The 22347-nt window shown below is 37.5% G+C and overlaps 1 protein-coding gene across 5 annotated transcripts in view; it reads left to right on the top strand.

The window, feature by feature from the left end:
• The window catches only part of trpm7 (transient receptor potential cation channel, subfamily M, member 7), a 54556-nt gene that overhangs the window by 28808 nt on the left and 3401 nt on the right, over positions 1 to 22347 (top strand). For 2 of the 5 annotated variants that reach the window (XM_030163529.1, XM_030163520.1), the window contains exons 20-36: positions 1955 to 2083; positions 2215 to 2466; positions 3545 to 3719; positions 5482 to 5614; positions 6423 to 6601; positions 6728 to 6860; positions 7483 to 8270; positions 9429 to 9520; positions 9698 to 9794; positions 9930 to 10006; positions 11247 to 11284; positions 11890 to 11918; positions 12625 to 12672; positions 13476 to 13520; positions 14572 to 14637; positions 18915 to 19198; positions 21183 to 21265. In XM_030163529.1, coding sequence (XP_030019389.1) covers positions 1955 to 2083; positions 2215 to 2466; positions 3545 to 3719; positions 5482 to 5614; positions 6423 to 6601; positions 6728 to 6860; positions 7483 to 8270; positions 9429 to 9520; positions 9698 to 9794; positions 9930 to 10006; positions 11247 to 11284; positions 11890 to 11918; positions 12625 to 12672; positions 13476 to 13520; positions 14572 to 14637; positions 18915 to 19198; positions 21183 to 21265 — 2648 coding nt within the window. Of the gene's footprint in view, positions 1 to 1954; positions 2084 to 2214; positions 2467 to 2978; positions 3351 to 3544; positions 3766 to 3819; positions 4251 to 5481; positions 5615 to 6422; positions 6602 to 6727; positions 6861 to 7482; positions 8271 to 9428; positions 9521 to 9697; positions 9795 to 9929; positions 10007 to 11246; positions 11285 to 11889; positions 11919 to 12624; positions 12673 to 13475; positions 13521 to 14571; positions 14638 to 18914; positions 19199 to 21182; positions 21266 to 22347 lie in introns of those variants that run through there. The other 3 variants (XM_030163538.1, XM_030163553.1, XM_030163544.1) reach the window with 3 other exon arrangements.

Raw genomic sequence — 22347 nt, 5'->3', positions numbered from 1 at the left:
CATGATCATAATTTAAAAATTTCATCTTAGGATATAACAATCAACATTGTTTTTCCATCAGCATGGCCTGCACATTTTACAGCAACTGGAACACATGGTCAGTTTGCTTGTCCTTTTTTTTGTCCGTAATGTCTGTTTAGTCTAAGCCAGAAAACACTTCAGTATCCCCTTACCAGTCACTCTCCTGGACTGCTTGTGGCTGTAGAAACAAGAGAAGGCAAAGTGTACACTGTTTTCCTATAGGACTTGTACTCGTAAATAGTATATGTAGTGGTGAGATATACCCACAGCACCTCCCACAGGAAAGCACAGGGTACATAATGATACAACACCTCGATTATTTGTCAGAAGCCATAAATAGAAACTGTACTTTCCCTACTGAGTCAAACACAGTAGTCAATTTGTGTCTACTTAGTGCGATTCCAGGCTAGTAGTAATGACATCTGGGTTTTTTGTCTTTTTTTTAACAACTTCAAAGCCACCACTTTGTCTTTTTCCCATTCAAAACTGCTGCCACTGTTTCCATATTAAGCATCTAACTAGGGTGCTTTCACCATCACTCATACTAGTTTCCTGTTTGGAATAAGGATGAAACTGGGATGGGTAGTATGAACCCACTGTTCTGTTCTACTCCTCTGCAGTAAAAAAGTAAAAAACAAATCGTTAATGCAATTTTGGGAACTTGACACACAATATTAAGGAGGCAAAGGTACAAGGCTTTGGTGTCATATGCAGTAATTAACATGTCATAACAAGTATTGAGAATAATCAGCAAGCTTTTTTAAGCTTAAGCTGAATACAAACCTTTGTAGTCAAAGGTTATCACTCATCTTTTCTCACAAGCATTTGTTTATATATACTAGCCTGAGGCTGGTTCTCACCCATTGAAAGTTTTATTTGCACCAGCAAGACTGTTTTTCAGGTTCTTCAGGGCTGGGAGGTGCTGATAGCATCACTGAAACTGCTAGTTTACAACACTGAGCCCGTGCCTGAGCTTATCTACATCTACTCTTCCTGCATTCATCTTGATTTGTGTAACACTGGGTGACACCACATGGGAGAGTTAATGCCTGTATTTCCTACACTTGACACCTTACATGTCAGGGTTCAGCAGTTCCTGAAACAGTCAAGGTAATCCAAACTGTACCATGAACTAACGGTGCTGTGGGTGCATGCCTAATAAAGCATAGTGTCCTTTTTCACATTTTCCCACAGTTGCTTTAAAAACCATTTGCATTTACTTAGAAAAGAAACCAATAGACTTATTCTTGTATCTATGATGCAAATAGATATGTTGTTATAGCTAATAGAGGGCTGAAAAGTGTCAGATTGTCTTTAACAAGATGCTCAACAGCCTTTTAAGGGATTGGTAATAACTGTATGTGGATTCAATGAGGTTTTAAAAAAGTAATTTATTCTCATCATTAAAAAACCTGATTGATTGATGCCATTTTAAATGACTTGGTGCAAAATTCCCATCCCCACTTCTTGCATAATACCCTGAACCTCCCACCCTTTCCTCTTGAGAGCAGTCTTTGTCGAGGAACTGTGAATTTCACTTGAGACGGAGAAGATGAAGTTTCTCTCTCACACAGCCCTTATCCACACAGTTAACCACCAGCTGAGCTCTGAGGGCTCGGAGGTCCACTGAATATAGTTGAGTGTTTGCTCTCAAACTCGCTTCCGAAATGAGCTTCGGCCCCTTTTGAGGGCCTCAGCTGACCTCATCTCAAAATATTTCAGAGAGACCATGAACCTCTGACTGCAGCTGCTTGAATTTAGAGGCTCTTTGTCGACAGAGGCCCCTTAATACACAGGTTAAGTCTCATAAACATCACCTCCACATTGTCCACTAAAGACAAGCACCTGGAAAAGTGACAAAATGAGGTTTAAATATAGTATTTTCCTCTTTTGGTCAGTATTACTCCTATTGCTGTATCTCTTCTGTTTCCAGCTCTTCTACCTGGGTTTTTTGATGTTCTACTCGTATGTGGTCCTGGTAAGAATGCCTGTATGGCCTTCCTTTCAAGAGTGGGTGGTCATCCTCTACATCTTCACCTCTGCCATTGAGAAAATTCGAGAGGTAAATTGAAGGAACGTGTTATTGATTTTCATAATTTAATTGAATTAGTATTATCTTTTTTTATGTGTGTTCTACTAAGTAACCCTGTGAAACGTCACTTCTTGCTTCTCCTCCTCCCTTTTTTCCCTCAGATGTTCATGTCAGAAGCGGGTAAAATAAGTCAGAAGATAAAGGTGTGGTTCGGTGACTATTTTAATGTGTCCGACTTTCTGGCCATTGTGAGCTTCTTTATCGGTTTTGGCCTGAGGCTGGTTGGAGGGGAAGCCTTAGTCCCTGGGAGGATGGTTTATTGCCTCAACATCATCTTCTGGTATGTGCGGCTTCTCGACATCCTGGCTGTCAACCAACAAGCTGGACCGTATGTCATGATGATTGCTAAGATGGTGAGTGCTACTGTACTGTCACAGACCTTTGGGTGACACTGGTGTGGAGGTACCAAGGTGCTTTTGTCAGTGTCAAAAACATCACCTGACAGTCCTGCTCTCAAAGTCTGTTTCGATCAGAAGCAGAAATACAGAAACCTCTGCATGAAATGTATAGAGATTCTTGCAGTCAGAGCCAAACATTGTGATATTGGTACATTCCTCTCTCTTTCTTTTGTCATGTACATTCCTTTGACATATTGTTGTTGGAAGAAAGAAATAGAAGAAGAAACAAAAATAGAGGAGTCATAATGTAATGTTTGTCATTATTTCATTATTCGTGGGATAATATTATTACAGAAAACATGGAACTTTTAATGTTGTTCATCAGCAGACTTTTCTGGCTCTGCTTGTCTGTCTTGTATATGTTTTGATTTGTTGTCCCGACATGTCCTGACATACTATGAGTGTTGTTTCACATTTCATGGATTCTCCAGTTGCTCATATTGATATTCATGTTTTCATTTAATCAGTTTGAACAGCCACATTTAAACAGCTTTTATCACCTACATGCCATTATCAGGTATGGTCATTTACTTTGCTGTGTCATTCTCAACATCCCCATCCCCAGTCTCTGCACCAGTTTTAGCTAAAACTGCTCCAGTTCTACAGAACACTGTCAACAGTTATGTGAAGATAATGATAAAACACACTTTCCCTTGTTAGATTTAAGTAGAAATATGTTTTCCATACTTCAATAGCTGTAAAATAGTCCTCAGACCACTGTGTGATTTTTTTATTTATTTATCTTTTTTACCTGTCCTGGGGATTTGAGCACAGCTGTTAAACTTAATGTTTTGTGCTGTGGATTCAACATTAGCAACAGAAAAAAAAAACAAATGAAATAAAAGAATGGAAGGAATTTACCTTCAGCAGAAAGTCCCAACTTTTTTTGTCAAAACATAAGTAAGCTGTGACTTGGGATCCCCAGATCAGAGTCAAATGCACAAAACAATCTAGAATGTACAAGTATAGTGTCATTTCACATAACCATAATCTCAGTCTGCTTCATTCAGCATGTCGGACATGTCTCTTTCAGGTGGCCAACATGTTTTACATTGTGGTAATTATGGCTATAGTCCTGCTGAGCTATGGCGTACCCAGGAAAGCCATTCTGTACCCAAATGAAGAGCCCAGCTGGACTCTGGCCAAAGATGTGGTGTTCCAACCGTACTGGATGATGTACGGAGAAGTGTATGCTTATGAAATCGATGGTAAGGACGATGAGCTTGGTAGGGGAGATTACGAGGGTAAGGACAGTTTTATTCGAAGCTTCTCACCGTAGCATGAGAGCTGATTGTCACACAAAACAAGCACTGGAAATCAATCCCACTACGACCTAATCATTGTTCCCTTCACAAACTCTTTCACACATCTAGGTTCACACACTGAAGCAGCCAACGCTGTCCCTTTGGGGAGAGAAGGGCTTTTTGCTTCACCGCAGCATCAGCTGTCTCGACTCGGTTATGTATAATTGGTCTGCAAAAAAAGGCCGCAATTAAGTGATCATCACTCGAGTCAGGGGCTTTTGAAGCTTAGGTGGAACAAAACACCAGGCTGTGCTGAATAACCTGAGCCGGCCTTTCAAGGTTTCACACATCAGTGAAATTTTCACCTGGTTTATCACCGATTACAGCCTTTTGCATAGTTGGATATCCTTGAAAATATGAATAAAACAGACTGTGGTGAAAAAATGAAAAATAAATGCTGTCTCTGTGGTGTGACCAAACATAGCTGAATTTAATTTTTGTTGCGTCAAATACAGCTAATTTCTTAGATGACTAACAGGAAGAAAACTCCAAGGTACTCTTTTTAAACATTAATGCCTTTATTCTCATGGCATGGTCATGTATAGACCTTAAAAAATGACCGTGACCATGCTGTTTATCATCTACTTTATGAATCCCTTTTTCCAAAGAGCACCTCGAACCAGCTCTTTTTTTTTTTTTTTTGGGTCCTTGAAGCATTCCTTCCCATGATTTTTTGACCAGCTATTTTCATGTTCTGAGACAACTAAAACTTAATCCTTTAGCCTGTTTTGGTCCTAATTTTGTGCAACTAATTGATAAGGCCAGAAATTGTAACCCCAAATGGAATTTGCCATTTTTATTACAAGTTTTAACTCTTAAGTTGAATAATACAATAAACTAAGTAGGAAGGTCACAGGCCTGTATCTGTTTCACTGACGTAGTCATTACACTTATTAAACATTACATTATAGTTGCTATTTTAGTTTTAATTCATCATTGAGGTAAAAGCCCCTTTTTCAATATTAAAGTTAATAGAAAATAGAAATGCTAAAAGACAATACAGTAAAATAAGAAACTATAAAAATCACTTAAGTTGTTAAAATACAAAGCAGCTAAAATAAAGAAAAATCAAGTGAAATATTGGTAGATTAAGAATACCTGAAGGAGTGAAACAGCTCCCACGACAGTCTCAGTTTAAAGGTTCAGTGTGTAATGTTTAGTGACATCTACGGATGAATTTAAAGATCGCAACCAACTAAATATCCTCAGTGCTTTTGTGCCTGTATTTATTTTGTGTGTTAAAGGGATAATTACTCTGATCAACACTCAAATATAGTAACAATAATGCAGACCAGCAGTATTAAATGGAACAAAAGAGAGAGGGAAATCTTTTCTGAGCTGCTGTAAAAACATGAGGTACTCTGTTATGTATGATCCGCTCCACTGTGTAGATATAAACAGCTAATTTTAAGGGAAAACGCACTACTATCAATATTCAAGTGATGGAAACACTGAAACAATTTATTCTGTTTCTGCAAATAGATGCTCATAAATCCCCCTAGATCTTACTCACTGGACTTTTAAGATGGTAGATATTTGTTTTCCATAGCCAGCATCAGGTACGACTTGAGTGAGTTGAAGATGGGGATGTGTTAGTTTGTGAATCACTGGTACCCGAAGAGCATGTGTTTTTGTGTTTATCCTTATTGATTCCTTTTCTTTGCAGTGTGTGCGAATGACACTGAAAATAAGTTACTGCATCTGTGTGCTGCGGGAGTGTGGCTGACTCCTCTCCTGCAAGCAGTCTACCTCTTTGTACAGTATATTCTAATGGTCAACCTCCTCATCGCCTTCTTCAAGTGAGTACACATGTACTGTTTTTTTGGGGGGGGGGGTTTGTATCAGCAACTGTTGTTTATTGGTAGAATTGTATCTGAACTTTGTTATACTTTGTCCCTAAGGAAAGTGTCCATTTATTACAACACAACATATTTCATTATTTTTAAGTAAAATACGATGATGAAAACAAATGTATCTTGTTACATCAACCATAAAAACTGAATGCATTTCAAAATCTCATCATCAGCATATTGTAATAGTTTACCTCCAGCTTTAAAGGAGCAATTTGTAAGATTATGCCTCAAATAGTAGCACAAATGTTCAACAAAGGGGGCAGTATTTTAACAGAAAGCTGTCGTGTTGGTGTGTTAGGCTGTCCTATTGTAATGTTTTTGAGTGGTATCAGCCTATAGTTTGCATTAGGATGCGTCACATAGTGTTTAGCATGACCATTGTAGCAAAAAAAGCCAAAAAAAACCCACACATTAGTGCTGTTTTAAGGAAAACATGGTGATGGAAACAAATGCGTCTCGTTACATCAACCATGAAAACTGAATGCACACATGCACTTTTTTGGAACCCATTAATTAGCCTCATCATGGCAGAACTTGAGGTTTTGTCCATAATTATGATAAGAAAGTAAGCATATATTCCAATGATTTATGTTGATAGTGTTATTGTAATGATCTGATGCTTTTAGATGAAAAAAGCAGCAGAAAAATGAACACAAATCATGCTTATGAAATCTTTTTTTGAAGTTGAGCATTTGCCAGAATACTTTCATCTCAACATCCTCAATGTCGTTGCTGTTTCTTCACTGTTTTCCAGCAACGTCTATCTTCAAGTGAAGTCCATTTCTAATCTGGTGTGGAAGTATCAGCGTTACCACTTCATCATGGCCTACCACGAGAAGCCTGTCCTCCCTCCCCCCTTCATCCTCCTGTGCCATATCTACTCTCTGTTCTGTATGTGTCGGAAGAGGAAGAAAGAGAACACTTATGGACCAAGTACGACCACACTCCAGTTACTCTCTAGGAAAAAACAGTTTTGATGAAAATGATTTTAACAGAATCTTCCAGTCACAGAAAATGCTTAAGTTTGTAACTATAAATAATTTTCTTTTTGTCTTTCAGAGCTGTTTCTGACAGAGGAAGACCAAAAAAAGCTTCATGATTTTGAGGAGCAATGTGTGGAGACTTACTTTCATGAAAAAGAAGATCAGTTTCACTCTGGGAGTGAGGAGCGCATACGCCTTACTTCAGAAAGGTGGGTCTGTCATCTTTAATCACAAAGATGATATGGGTCCTTCCAAACTGACTCATCTAGTCCTCACAGTTCACTCAAGAGACCTTTAAACTCTACTTAAAGTGTTTTTTAGTCATGTAGTTTCTGAAGTTTGGCCCTTGTTTGTGTTCTAAGCCTCTCCAGTTGTGTATTTTTAGCAAGGTTTGGTTGAAATTGAGACCCTTTTCCTTAAAAAAAATAAATAAAAATTCACACAATTCTGGGAAAAATATAATCAAGTGTTTTTCAGGATAGACTCACAATATTTAAAATTTGTGCGGTATTACAAATTTTATGTAGGACTAAATAATATAGATGATTGAATTATGTTAATATTACACAAAATAATATCAATTTACTGGAGGAAAGTGAAAACCAGTGCGGAAGTATCTTGAAGGTGGAAGACTTTTTTTTTTTTTTCTTTTTTTTTTTTAAGGCAACAGACTTTAAGTAGGCGGTCCAAATGTGATGTTAACCATCAGGATGCAGGAATTAAGCTTTATGTACTCAGTGTTTTTGTTTTGTTCTTTTCATTTAACATTCTTACTTGAAAATACCAACAGCTGACCTGGGTGTAACTAATGCCACTGTTTGTCTTTTTTAGAGTTGAGACCATGTGCATGCAACTAAAGGAGGTTGGAAACAGGGTCAACTACATTAAACGCTCTTTGCACACACTGGACTCCCAGATCGGTCACCTCCAGGACCTCTCTGCTCTGACTGTGGACACACTAAAAACTCTTACAGCTCAGAGGGCATCGGAGGCCAGCAAAGTCCACAATCAAATCACCCGGGAGCTCAGCCTTTCTAAGAACGTGGTTCCCAGCATCGCCCCCGTGGCTACAGACACTGGCCCTCACTCCAAATCATCTGTGATCTGCAAACGCAGTGTGGGGGCATATTTTGGCTCCTCCTTTCCCCAGGCAGGAGCCAACATTGCGGATTCCCTTTTTGGCATCGGTGTAGGAGGGGGGGCTGAAAGTAGCCGCAGAGTGATGCCCAGCCCTGCTACAGGACTGGGGCTGGACCCTAACCTAAACCCAGCGTTGAGTCCAGAGAGGAGAGGGTTGTTTGGGCTTGGGCACCTTGCTGCAGAGGCTGGCTCCTCAAGTAGTGCCGGCCCCAGTGCCTTTGTCCAAAGTGCTGTGGCCATGTCCCCTCCGGAACTGCGTCTCCGGGGCCATTCTTTCACCCAGAGTAAACTGACCCGTCCACACGAGCCGGGCCTTTCCGACTCTCCATCCAGCCTGCCCAATGTGCCCTCCTCTGGCGCTCAGTTCCACATCAGCAGCACCCCCTCCCAGCCCGGTGGCTCCAGCCACCCTGAACTTGCCCTAGCCGGGGTTTACCAGCAGCCAGACAGCACTGCTGTAGAGTTTGGGGCATTTGTGGGTAAGTACAAAAACGAAGGAGACTCTGTTGTTGATGAGGAGATAAAAGATGAGGATGAAAAATGTGTGTGTGTGTATCCCACTGTTGTCATTATTTCTGAGACTTCGGGCTCTGTTCAGCCTGCCTGCTTGCCTGCTTGCACTGCAAAGACTGAGCGCGCAGAGGGGTTAGAAACAGAGGAGAGACAGGGCGCAGGAAGTTGGGGATACGTGAACTTGGCTTTCTGCAATGATGAGGACACATTAGGTTCTCATAGTAAACAGAGAACAGAAACAGAGGTTCCACCAGCTCCAGAAACAGCCGGAAAGAGATTAGCAGCATCACCACAAGCTGTTGCCTTTAAAAATCTGTGTAAACCCACCGAGCCTTCAAGGAAACCCCACAGACGAAAGACCAGGAAGTGGAAAGTGCCAGACCCCACAGCTCCTCCACAGTCCCAGCATGAGGGTCAAAGCAACAGACCGAGAAAGCCAAAAGCAACAAGAGGTTTGAGATTTAGTTTAGGGCTGCATTCGCTGGGTGCTCGGGCCTGTCCGTCTGCCAGATGAGGACCCCAGTGGACCTTCTGGTGCCTGTTTCTTTTCTGACTCCTCCTCTGTCTGGGCTGGTTTTGATTTTCTTGGGTTATTCTAATGTTGTCAAGTCTGATGTGATGAAAGCATGAATGAATGGTTGAGGTTTTCATTGTTGTCTCTGATCTCTGATTTGTTCATTAGGTGGAAGTGAGGGGATTTACTTTCTGATCAAAATCACAATTTTAAATTTTGTTTTCACCTTAATGTTTGGTTGTCTTCACAGCAGATCGGGCAGTGTTAACATTAATCTGATTCAGCCTTAGTTTTCACTGTGGGAGTAGCAAACTTCTCTTAATGCCTGCACACATTCTGTTGGATTGTTTTAATGGGACATTGTTACATAAGGACACAAATTTCTGTTATATAATTATAGTTTTTCATATTTGGATGTGAATTGCTTTGTTGCATCCTAAATTTCTACTCCCATCAGAGGAAAAAAACCCAAACAATAATAAATTAAATGCTCTTTTTATTCTTTGGTAAGAAGGAGTTTGCATGAAGTAATTACCTGTCACATTTTGGATGACACTCTCAGAAACAGACATAAAATCTATGGTTGGCTCACAAGTTTTCTCAATTCCAGGACATAAGGACAGTTTAGATCTACAACACTCCTCACCCAAAGAGATAACCTCCAGCACACAGCTAAGCCCTGACCCACAAACCAGACCACAGGTACTGTTATGATTGTTTGACGCATGGAGATTTGTATTTTCATGTATTTTCATTATGAATTTTATGAAATGTATTTTTGTAGTTTAATAGTTTTTATCACAACACTATCAAATTATATGAAATTGTATTTACTTTCCCATACACATCCGTTCTGGCTGTTTCTTTTAAAACCTGTAGGTCCAGCCTGAAGGTCACAGTCACATCAGAGCTGTGAACTCATACGCTGGTTTCACAGAGTTTGACAGAAACCCAGCTTTTCTCCATCCTGATTCTAGTAAGCCTGCACAATTACAGCCATATCACACAAAACTATTAAGACTCTATTAAGTACTGTCTTTTTCAAAAGTCTGTTGTTATTGAATTTTTAGTTAAACATTGTAATAAAATGGGATTCATTGTGTTTTTGTAGCATTGTTGAAGAAGGACAGGAGCAGAGTTTCAGCTGAAGACATCCTTATTCATGAAGACCCCAGGAGTGCATTACTGGTGAGTATTAAGCATAGAAACACTGTTCACACTCCTGCAAACTTTGAACAGATACAGATAATGGATGGAATGTTGATTAAGCCATTATTAGTGATGGCCAAAACCTCCAGTGGTAACAAGATCAGCTTTTCAGCTTAAGTGTCCCTGATCAGTGTCATGTATTTCCCAGCTAATAATAAGGAATGAACTGCAGTACATCTGTCCAGACCCTTGGAGAATTTTATTTTGGTTTATTTTAATGAAAGTGCAAGAAGTTTCTGTAACCTAGTGCAGTTTTAGACCAAATGTCAGAGTTTATTATAATTTAATGCTCCTATGAAACTGGGTTCATTTTGGTACCTGGCACTTTGCCAGCTTTTTAGACCCAATAATAAAAGAAATTTTGACATATTGCCCCCCAGGATGTACCTAATGATGACCTCAGATAAATGCAAAAAAAAAAAAGTATACTCTTGCTCTGAGCCACCACAAAATTTCAGATTTTTTAATAAAATATTGGAGCCAAAAATAGGACCAAAATTGGGACATGAAAAGCTACCTAGGTGTCAGTGCATTTGATCTGGAAAACATGACTTGAAATGGTCTTATATACCACTATAAATAAAAACTCTGTTAAATTTGACAATCCTACTGTTTTTTGTAATCCAGACATGTGGGTTTTTCATGAATCGGCAGTCTCATTCCAGGTTTTGTGTGTAACCCATCGTGTCCAACCTCATTACATGCAGAACCTGCCCATTTAAACACATATAAATCGTGAGGGATTTTGCAACAGCGGTTATTTTTGTGAAACACTCTCCCTCGCATATTTACTTCGATTCCCAAAATGTACTTGTGAGAGAATAAAAAGATATTTGAAAAAATAGTGGCACATAATTTTCGTATCCTTTTTACGTGTTACATGCAGATTTTTGTATAAAAATGTGTCTTATCTAAAAAATAGTTTCTCTTTTATCTCAGTAAATGTTTATTTTTAAAATGGACCCAAAGTGCTTCCAAACTTGCTTCATAATATTAGTCTACATCTGGTTTGAATTTTTAGCTCCTCTATCCTATTTTTAGGAACCAGTTTTATAGAAGCACCCATATATATTTCATTTTGAACAAGCAATTGAATTTTTTGTTAGGATCAGCAGGTCAAACTCAGACATTAGATTTGGCAGAGAAAACTGCAGCCAGTGCATGTCTTTTTATTAATGCTGCTCTGTCATTGTTTAACAACTTCTTATCTCTGTACCAGGAAAGAGTTCAGGTCAAATCAGCCCAAGCCAGCAGCCTGTAAGTGTCCATGTGTATACGAATTAGCACCACAAAGTTACACCAAAAACTTTTTTCGCATCACAAAAGTCTTATACACCATACAAGCCTCACCATCAATACTCAGTCTGTTTTAATTGTACATTTTCTATAATTGGTAGCACTTGAAGCCTATTCTTCACTCTCAATGCATTCCTTGTTCACTGAAGCTAAAGTGAGAAACTGTTAAAACACTCACCGCACACATTGATTCCTAATATATCGTCACTGTCAGGCGGAAACCTTATAAGTCCATTTTTTGTGCCTTTTTTTTTTTTTTTTGTCAAAAAATGATTCTATTGGTCAGTCTTCACGTTGGCCTGATGGTTTTAGTAATATTTAGTTAATGAAAAGTGTTGAAAACGACTTGTGACTACAACTCTTAACTCCATTCTTTTATTTAGAAAATACATTGTTTTTCCAGTTTCCTGAAAAATAACCATTTTGGACCTAAGAGGTTTCCGCCCGACTGCGAAGATATTTAAATGCATCATGGAATTTCCTGTGTAGATTTATCAACTAGACAGATATGCTTTGGGCTTTTATTTTGTTAAACCACTCTGTTGTCTTTGCTTGCTTTCTACCAGACGAGCCCCAGGGGAGGATACCCTCAGTGGTAAGATCTGTAGTTTCACAGTCATTCCTGCATCTACATGATTTATCGCAGTTGTTCTACCTAGAAGAGCCGGAGCAACAGCATTACAGCACATTACTCTGGAAGTTACCTCTGCTTCAGCTTTGGCAGATAAGAAATTCTGAGCAAATTGTAGGACATTAGAGGTGTTTCCCACAATGTGAAAAGTGAAATAGAAAGTAGTGTTACAATGTTACAATGGTGACATAAAAGGAGACTATCCGATTTAATATGGCCTTTTTTACTTTTTGTTTTTATCCTGTATTAACGTTGCTCATAATCTTTCTTTTTATTGAATGTCTTACATAGTTAGATCGGTCCATGCTGTTCTCTCTGGATGTTTGAAGGAAAAAAAAAAGAGAATCAGTTTTAATCCCTAAGAAAGTGGGACAGGGACAACCACAACTATATTAGCCTCACAGTACCTTGTTTGATGAAGAATGGGTTTTTAAATATGCACACTGTGGGGAATATGTAACAGATTAATGTGACTGGAAGATGTCGTGTCTCTGATGCTTCAATATAAACGAAATTTTAAAAAAAAGAAAAAGAAAGAAAGTAGTGTTACAGTGCAGTGCATCATGACCACGAGGATGTATTGCACTGTGCTGCATGATGTGATGTCATATAGTTTTATGTTGCTGGATAAAGGTTTTGCTTTTTTTTCCCCATCTATTTGCGCCTGTAGTTTCCCTGTACACGCCACGACACACTCACCTCGGAGCCAGGAAGGACTGTAAGTAAATAAAGCCAGAGCCCTCTATGATTTTATGGATAAATTAGGGCTATATCCACATAGTTCCATGTTGTTTTTACATGTCTGTCAAAAAGCAAAAATTTTCCAGAAACTTTAAAAGCACTGAAGCTCATAAAGATGTGACTTTTCTTGCAAATTATTCAGATCTTGTACTCTTAACTGATGTCACTTCATCACTTTGTTTGAAACCACCATATCATAAACCTTGAAGTAAGTGAAGGTGAAAGTAAAGTATTAAAGTATGACGTCCATTGGTGTTGACACAGTGGATGCAGGTTGTACCACAGTCCAGATTTACACATGAGCATTTGTATAGTTTTTGTTAAAAAATAGTTGAGAAATTACTGGTTGGACCTGAATTTTCATGTAGAGGAACTTGAAATCCACTGAATGAATGACAGTGAGCAATATGCATTTAGTGATTGTGAAATGAAACAAACTAACTCACAGGATGTTTTTTATTTCCATGAGTGTATGTATGCTTATATCTACAATGTTTTTGTTACAAATACAATTTAATTCTGTGTTTGTTGCAAATATACTTTCTAGGAAGTGTTACATAATGATTGAACATGAGACCAGTGTCTGTGCAACATATGATGAATGCATGAGTGTTGAAGAGACACCTATTGGATAAAGATGGAAAAGCATGTTATTGGTGTCGAAATTTAAAGTCCATGTGATTACCTAGTGACTAGCACTGTTTATTCCCTATGATTAATTAATTCTGTATTGATAAAATATTAACAGCTGATTTTCTCTTTTTTTTTTTTTTTCTGTAGCTATTGGCTCACCTTTTAAGCCCATGGAGAGTTATCAGTACTCAGGTGAGACACAGACTCTATACAGCAGGTTCTTATATCATGACATTGTGTATTATTTTAGTAGAAAATGTCTGTTTACCCTTATGTAGTAACATATATACTGAGAAAAGAGGCATGGTGGTTTATACTTATTTACACAAGGGAAACGTAGTGTTATTTCCTTGTATACAGGAATATTAACATAGAGTCTGTTCATCTCAACAAATGCACCTTGAATTAAACATGTCTTTCTGCAGTATAAAGATGTTGCGCATCAGAGCAATTAGGTCATCTGAATCATTTTAGTTCAGGGGCTACATACAGCCCAATTTGATTTCAACTGGGCCGGATCAGAAAAATAATAGCCTATAAATAATGAGAACCCCTAACTTTTTTTCTGTTTTATTGCAGAAAAATGATTTAAAATATTGAAAAGGTGTATGTGAAATTTGTTGAGAAAAAAATGCAATTTTAACAAGATAATGCCTCATTTTATGATTTATACACCTGCCTTATAGATTGCAGTGGATCTACAAAGGCATTTAGTAACAGGCATAATGTTAAAATTTTTGAATTTGGAACTAAAATGAATTTGACTCTTGACTGTAAATGTCTTCAGTGTAATTTTTACACTTTGCAAATCCCATGGGCCAGATTGGAACCTTTGGTGGCCTGGTTTTGGCCTGTGTGTTTGATGCCCCTGATCAACATGCTTTTCTAACATTTCATTCTAATGGAGTTTTTACGTGCCACCAGTGGTATTCGTAGCATATTTATTCTTCTGCCTCCACTCAGGTTCCTCCATATTAACAAACCTGTATGAACACAGGTGGCTTCTTTGTTTCCACAGGATCTGTCTGATTTTAATATCATTTCTTCTGTAAAGGAAAACAGAAATGCAGTATAACATGCTCCGCCTTTCTCATTGTGTTTAACTGTCAGTGTAACTTCAGAGAATAATGACAGAAGTATGTATTAGAGTTCACCTGTGGATGATAATGAGTATTTTAATGAGTTTAGTCCAGATTTCTCTCTGCTTCACTTGTCCTGAATTACATCTGTGTTTCTCCTACAGCGGTTGAGCGCAACAACTTGATGAGGCTGTCCCAAAGTATCCCCTTCACCCCTGTGCCCCCTAGAGGTAAGAGGCTGGATCATGGCTTAGTTCGAGACATGTTGGGTCTGGTTTTGAAAAGTGGGGGAAGAGAAGAGAAAAACAGTCAGACCACAGTACGTTTGTGAATGAGGAAGTACAGAGACAAACAAAAGATGTGGGGTCTGCGTAATCCACTCAACACCCACACCTGTAACTGTTTGTTTCACATATTATGGCTTTACATTTGAAGAACATGTATCTGATAAGAAGAATAAACACAGACGTGGATTTTCCAAGGAAACCTGTAACACTTAATCAACTCTTTTGTTGTAGATGCTTGTGAGTCATTGTTGTTATTTCACTTTGAAGCGAATAAGTTCATCTAGTTGTTGATGTGTTCATTTAATCAGATGTAATGTAAAGGCACTGAGAGCGTTATCTGTGCTGCACATTCCATTGAGAATAAAAGCCACAGCATTCATGCTGAAGGGTATTCGGATATTAAAAAGTAACCCCCTCCCCCCCAAAAAAAAAGCTAACACCTGCTATTAACAGAGGGGGGCAGCATTTTACAAGAAAGTTGTGTTGTCCACTGTCAGAGATGGTCAATGTGTAGGCAAGACTATATGGTGGAGGAAAAGAGTTTTGGGACATCCCAATGCAATGTTGCGACATATAAATATATATATATATATATATATATATATATATATATATATATATATATATATATATATATATATATATATAAAAAGAATCAAAAAATCAAGTACCAAGTATTGTTCCATTTTGAACAATCCGCATGCTCCCTTCTGTACATGCTTTGTTCCATTGAGGTGAAAACTGAAAGTTTCACCAAGATAATGAAACGCATCCAGAAAAATACATTATGAAAGTTTCAAGAATTTAGAAGAACAACAAAGAACAAAGAAGAACAAAAGAATAATTTATAAGAACAATAAACAAAAAAATTCACTCACATTTGTTTGTATCTGTCTAATGCAGTCACACATTTTCAAACACACAAAAAATATAGATTTCCACAAATATTTCATGATAATATTTGAGAATGTGTAAAATTTTAAGGGTGTCCAAAACCGTTTTCTACTACTGTATGTTTTGATTATACTTTATCACAGGGAACTGAAGCTTCTAACACTCTGTAATCAGTTCATTTTCTACTACTTAATTACTACATTTTGATAAAGCAGATAAAAAATACAGTCACATAGTATGGCAAACATGGTTATATTACACTAAATGCATAGTCCAGCTGACAGGATTCCTCTGATGGAATGCTCTTACCATTGGGCAACTGTTTGTGCTACTACATTCTAGCCTCCATCGCTACATGAAAGAACAACAGCAGCATCATGAGTTTTCACAAAATGCAGACATATTAATACTACGGCTCATTTCCCTAGGTGCAAACATTCTACCAAAACATGTTCTTCCTCAGCACTACACTGCGTCCTGCATGCAGTGATGCCCAAGATGAGAGTGGTTCATTTAAAGAAATCTACACTAGCCCCTGTGTCGGTCTGCTTATAAATAGAAGTGTTCAGAATTAGCCCTTCCTCTCCACTCAGTGGCTGAGCGATTGTGGAGGAAAAAGAAGCTGTGAACTAGAAAAATACAAGATTATTCCCCAGTTTTTTTCCATTGTGGTTATTATTCTCACAACAAATGAACACACACCTTCACAGAACTCCTTGGGAATGCTTCAAAGGCAGAGACTATAGTACACACTTCCTCATTTCAGTTACAGAGCTGTCAGTCCAACATAGCAAAGATGTAGCTCTGCTGTGGCACTGATGTTTTCATGGAACAGACAGGTAGCTTTGTGTTCTTGTCATGACCATAAAAAAATCTGATAACTGGGAGTAATCAGGTAATTGTAATAATCAGATCTGACATGTTTACATACACTTAGGATTGTGACTGGTTTAGAGGCTCCAGTCCATTACTAGAGTACATACATATGTAGTGATGGTAGACTCAAACTTCCTGTTGTCTTCTGCTCACATTTGACTACGTAACTTCTGTTTTCAATGATTTTTTTTAGCATTTATTAGAACAAATTCCTTCACATACAGTTCAGTCTCATACATATTGAACAATTCTTGCCTTATACGTATTTATTCCTACTCATACACACATGTGCAGAAAGAAAGAAAACGAACACCCTTTGACAGGTCAGCAGCATACCTTCTTCGCCAGATAGGATTTACCAGGGGACCATCTTTCTGGAGGTGCAGGCTTGCGGTTATATTTTCCATACAATCTACAGCTCTCAGATTTTAAATCCACTGGTCCATAGTGGGTGGATGGGTTTAAACCAGTTTATAGTAATAATTTTATGAGCTAATAATACAAGTACTCTAAGCATATACAGTCACAGAAAAAATTATTAGACCATCCGAAGTCATCAACCACAATGGTTATACAATCAAGTGCTAACTCCTGTGTGTATCATGTGACTAAAACAGACAGAAAAGAAAACATGGAATGCCTAAAAGCACTGTTTTTGGCAGTACAATGCCAAAGCTATTGATGTAAGAACTGAAGTGATTTTGGTTATTATCCAGAAAACCATGGAAAATGTCTAGATATCAGCTCTGAAATTACACTCTTATGAGCTATTTTTGTTGTTATCATTATATTTGTCCAAACAAATGTACCTTTAGTTGTACCAGGCATTAAAATGAACAACAAATTGAAGAAAACAAGGGTGGTCAATAATTTTTTCTATGACTGTATATTGTTTTTTTACTCAGTTCCTCTAAATATACATTCCCTAGAATTTGTGGTGTGGTTCAAATGGTGTATTCAAATCTAAAATTTCTTGTGTTTCCCTCTAAATTTAGGTTAGGGCAGTCCCAAAAAATATGTGAGAAATCCCCAATTAGACCACATCTTCTCCAGCAAAGAGGGCTAACCTTGTTATGTTTTCTACGATTTTACTTGTGTTGACACATGTGCAAGAACAAAATAAATCAGATTAACCTGTATATGTGCATGAAGACACTGGGGCATTGAGGAGAAATCCAGGCGTCTTAGTCTGATTTCTCATAAGATTACTGCTGTTATGTGATAAAGCATATCAGATCACATTGTTTACATGGTCACTTGAATATTCTGAAAACTCCAGAAATCAGATAATACTAGTAATAATAATAATAAGTAATAATAATAGTATCAATGTGCATGTACGGGCTCAAAATAGATACAGTATAAGGAAAGAGACCAAACTGCTGTTTTCTCAACTGCTTTCAAACTCGCGTCTTTTCCGTAGACGTTATTGTTAGTTCTTCACACTCTAATGATAATTTAGGTGATTATTTAATCTTTGAAGTACAGATATAATAACTCAGGGTAATAACTCCACTTACCCTGGCATTTGATGTGCGTCCTTCCCACATAACACACGTTCTATCCCTGTATGTGGATCTGGATGAAATGCTATTTATTTCTGCAGCGTACTAATTTCCCCATAGGGGCACATAAACTATCTTTCACATCTAAAAGTTGCTTCAATGCGTCATCTAGAGTTTCAGTATTGCATATCTTCATGTGAATTTCTCAGCAAAAGCACACGGTGAAAAGATCTGTTGCTGTTGACATAATATCAGCAACATTTTACAATTATTACTGAAACTTTTCACTGTAGTTTCATTTGAAAGTGACAGTAGTTCAATAAGAAAAATATTCTATTATAATTAATCATGTTACTTAATATTTCTCCATATAAATAAAATGTCAATGAATGTAAATAAAATAAATTCCATCTAAGTTTTTGACATAAAATTTAATTGATGGACATAAATGAAGAGCAACTTAAGGACAAGGTAAGCAAGTCAGTGGAACAAGGAACAAGCACAAGAACAACTTGCCCACAAATACTTTACGTCTTTAAGTTTGTGAAGAATGAAGGTTAACTGGCGATAAGTTGCCACTCCTTGTACTTTTTCGTGACACACTTCCTGATAAAAGTTTTACATCAACATAGAAACTTGAAACAGCAACAGTGCAATGTATCTGTCTTGCTTCTGCTCTCAAATAAAAATAGGCTTTAATCACAAAATGTTTCTGTTTAATCCTTCATACGTTATGTTTCTCACTGTTTAATACACAGCCTTTTAAGAGTCTGTCTTGTATTTTTGTTTTTTTATGTTTAAGGTAGTAAATGTTTGCCAAGTTGAACCAGATGCAACGGATAAACAACACTGTTTTTAATACTAATGTTCTGTTAAAATGATTTTCTTCTGTTGTCCAGTGATCGGTGTGATGTTCTCATCATCATTTCATGTGTGTTTGTTCAGGAGAACCGGTGACTGTGTACCGTCTGGAGGAGAGCTCGCCCAACACCATCAACAACAGCATGTCTTCCTGGGCCCAGCGGGGCCTCTGTGCCAAAATCGAGTTTCTCAGCAAGGAGGAGATGGGCGGGGGCCTCAGACGGGCCCTCAAGGTGCTCTGCACATGGTCGGAGTACGACATCCTAAAGCCGGGCTGCCTGTACATAGTCAAGTCTTTTCTTCCTGAGGTGGTCCAAACCTGGCAGAGCATCTACAAAGAGGACACTGTGCTGCATCTTTGTCTCAGGGTAAATGGAACTGGACATGACACCTGCTTTAAGGATTCACTTTATACTGTTAAACACCACATAGTGCACAGACAGCATTTAAAGCAGGGGTGTCAAACATGCGGCCCGGGGGCCAAGTGCGGCCCGCCAAATGGTCCAGTTCGGCCCCTGGGATGTTTTTGCCAAGTGCGAAAATTCCACAGTCTTGAATTGAATTAAGCAAGAAAAAATTTACCTTGAATTAAGGAAAAAATCTTCAATTAAGTAAAAAAAAAAAAATCTTGAATTAAGCCAAAAAAAAATCTTGAATTAAGCCAAAAAAAATCTCAAATTTAGCAAAAAATCTTGAATTAAGCCAAAAAAAATCTTCAATTAAGCCAAAAAAAATCTCAAATTTAGTAAAAAAATTCTTGAATTAAGCCAAAAAAAATCTTCAATTAAGTTAAAAAAAAATCTTGAATTAAGTCAAAAAAATGTAGAATTGACAACTTAATTTTTTTTCTTTGTTTTAGTGCAAAAAATAACATTAAATTATGAAAATATTTACATTTACAAACTATCCTGTAACACTAAAATGTGAATAACCTGAACAAATATGAACAACCTGAAATGTCTAGAAAATTCAGCACAATTTTAACAATTTTTCTGCCTGTTCCTCAGTATTTAGTGTCTGTAGATGTGATCCATAAGGCACATGTAGAAATGATAAGTTGAGGAATAATATTGTTAAAATTGCACTAAATTTTCTTACGTTTTTTAATTTAAATTTCAGTTTTTTCTTTTTCTTTTTTTTTTTTTTTGATAGTTTATAAAAGTAAGTATTTTCATAATTTAATGGGGTTTTTTTTACACTAAAAGACAAAAATTTGGAGTTGTCATTATTTATAGGTTATTATGTTATCATTTTTCTGGTCCAGCCCACTTCAGATCAAATTTAGTTGAATATGGCCCCTGAACTAAAATGAGTTTGACACCCCTGATTTAAAGACTGACGTAACAACATCTCCATCAAAAGAAACCTCACAGTGTCTGCCATAAATCCAGCCTCTTACACCTTAGTCTACAGCTGTCAAACATACACCCGACTATCATCATATACAATCATAATAACCATTAAACAATGACAACTCCAAATTTTTCTTTGTTTTAGTGTATTATATGAAAATGTTTAAATTTATAAACTATCCTTTCATAAAAAATCTGAATAACTAGAACAAATATGAACCTTAAATGTCTTAAGAGATGGTGAAATTTTAACAATATTTTGCCTTTTACTAAATGTTTTGTGCATTTGTAGATCCACTGTAAGTTGATTTATTTTTGTAAAGTAATTTTACTTTTTTTTTACTTCAAAACATAGGGAAAAGTTTGCAGCTGACCTTATTTATAGGTTATTATTCTTTTATTTTACTGGTGTGGACCACTTGAGGTCACATTGGACTGTATGTGGCCCCTGAATTAAAAAGAGTTTGACACCTATCTTAGACAAAAGGACTTTGACAAAGATTTATTGAGTGTTGAGTTTTTAGTTCGGCCAAAGGTCACTCACTGATCTCCATTTTGAGTAGATTTCATCAGGCTAATGTGTGTTCAAGTTGCCATTTGAGCATGGCAAGTAATTTGTTAACATAAAAATTGGTGAGTAGTAGTGAGTAATCACTGTCAATAAGCCAGCTGAGGATGAGTTGACATTACTGAAAACCTCTTTGTCTCTATGGCAGACTCCAGGTCCAAATTGCATCACTCAGGCAACATTTTTAAAATTTTTTATTTTTTGTACAATATCAGGAAGCAGCATCCCATTGTCACAAACAATCTGCAGTGCGTCCTTAGACACCTCAGATGAACTCTAAAAAGTCTTCAAGCATCTGCATCTTTCCATCATTCGATAACCTTCACACCACATCAATACAGAAATGGTGCAAAGATGAAAGAGTCAACAGAGGTGTGATAAAGAGTCTGTTCTCACTGCTGTGTGACTTTTTCTTTCCTTTTGTCATCACAGGAAATTCAGCAACAACGAGCTGCTCAGAAGCTTACATTTGCCTTCAATCAAATCAGGCCCAAGACGATTCCGTATTCACCAAGGTAAACGCACCTGCACGCACATACTCTGTCGGTTTGAAGAGTTTAAGGTCCTTTAGTTGAGTATTTTATGTGTCCGCAGGTGATAATAGTGTCACCTGTCCTCGCACAGAAATTTTGCTGAGCTCATAGTGGTTTGGCAAGGCCGATCATGTTATGTCACGTCCAGAACAGGATGCCGAACAGGTTATTTACATGTCAGGGGGAAATACCTCACACCAAGCCTTTGTATTTGACACTGGCTTTCATAACACTTCCTTCAAATAAAATAAATGCAAAGATGGAGCCTCCAGTCATATTCTAGTGCATTTGTCTTTACAAATTAACGCACATTTTAAGTAGTTTGCAACATATTTTGTTGATTTTTCTGATTTCCACCCGTTTTAGTCTAAATGATCAGCGTATATTTCAGAGTAGGCGGTTTTAGAGAATAGATTTTCCCACATTTTAACAGCTTGATGATTTGCAGCCTGTGGTTCTCACTGAATGCAGGGTTGGTACAGGTGCTTGAAATCCTTGAAAATGCTTGAATTTCAATGTTGTGTTTTCAAGGTCTGAAAAGTGCTTGAATTTTCTTTTAAATGCTTGCAGTTATAACTCTGTGATTTATTTATTTTTAATATTAACTCTACCAGGTTAGATGTCAAGCCAAACCTACTCACAGAGAGGTGAGACATTTTGAAAAATAAAACTCTATGTCAAAAAAGAAAATTAGCAGGTGCTCTCAGGTCGACTCCGGGTACATTTTTATTTTAATCTTTGGTTCAATGTGAGTGTGTCTGAAGAACACCAAGTGGCTTCCCTTTTTTTTGGATAAAACTTTTTGTTCTCCTTTAATTTCTACACTTTTTGCTATTTTCTATCTATATCATAATACTGGAAGGTCTCAGAGCATGTGTGTGTGTATCTGCACAGTTCTGAGAAACTGAGATGTTTTTAATTGGCCAATTTGGTTCCTACAGTTGAGGAATAGTCCCATCTCCACATTAAATATTTCGGCATATTGATAGCACCAACATTTTGGGAGATATTAGTCATTTTGGAATACAGTACCCTTGCAGTCACATTGTTCAGTTGGCCGGAAG

The sequence above is a fragment of the Sphaeramia orbicularis genome, chromosome 3, assembly GCF_902148855.1.
Source record: "Sphaeramia orbicularis chromosome 3, fSphaOr1.1, whole genome shotgun sequence".
Lineage (NCBI taxonomy): Eukaryota > Metazoa > Chordata > Actinopteri > Kurtiformes > Apogonidae > Sphaeramia > Sphaeramia orbicularis.
The sequence above is the reverse complement of the archived record's forward strand: the minus strand, read 5'-3'. Positions and strand labels throughout refer to the sequence as shown.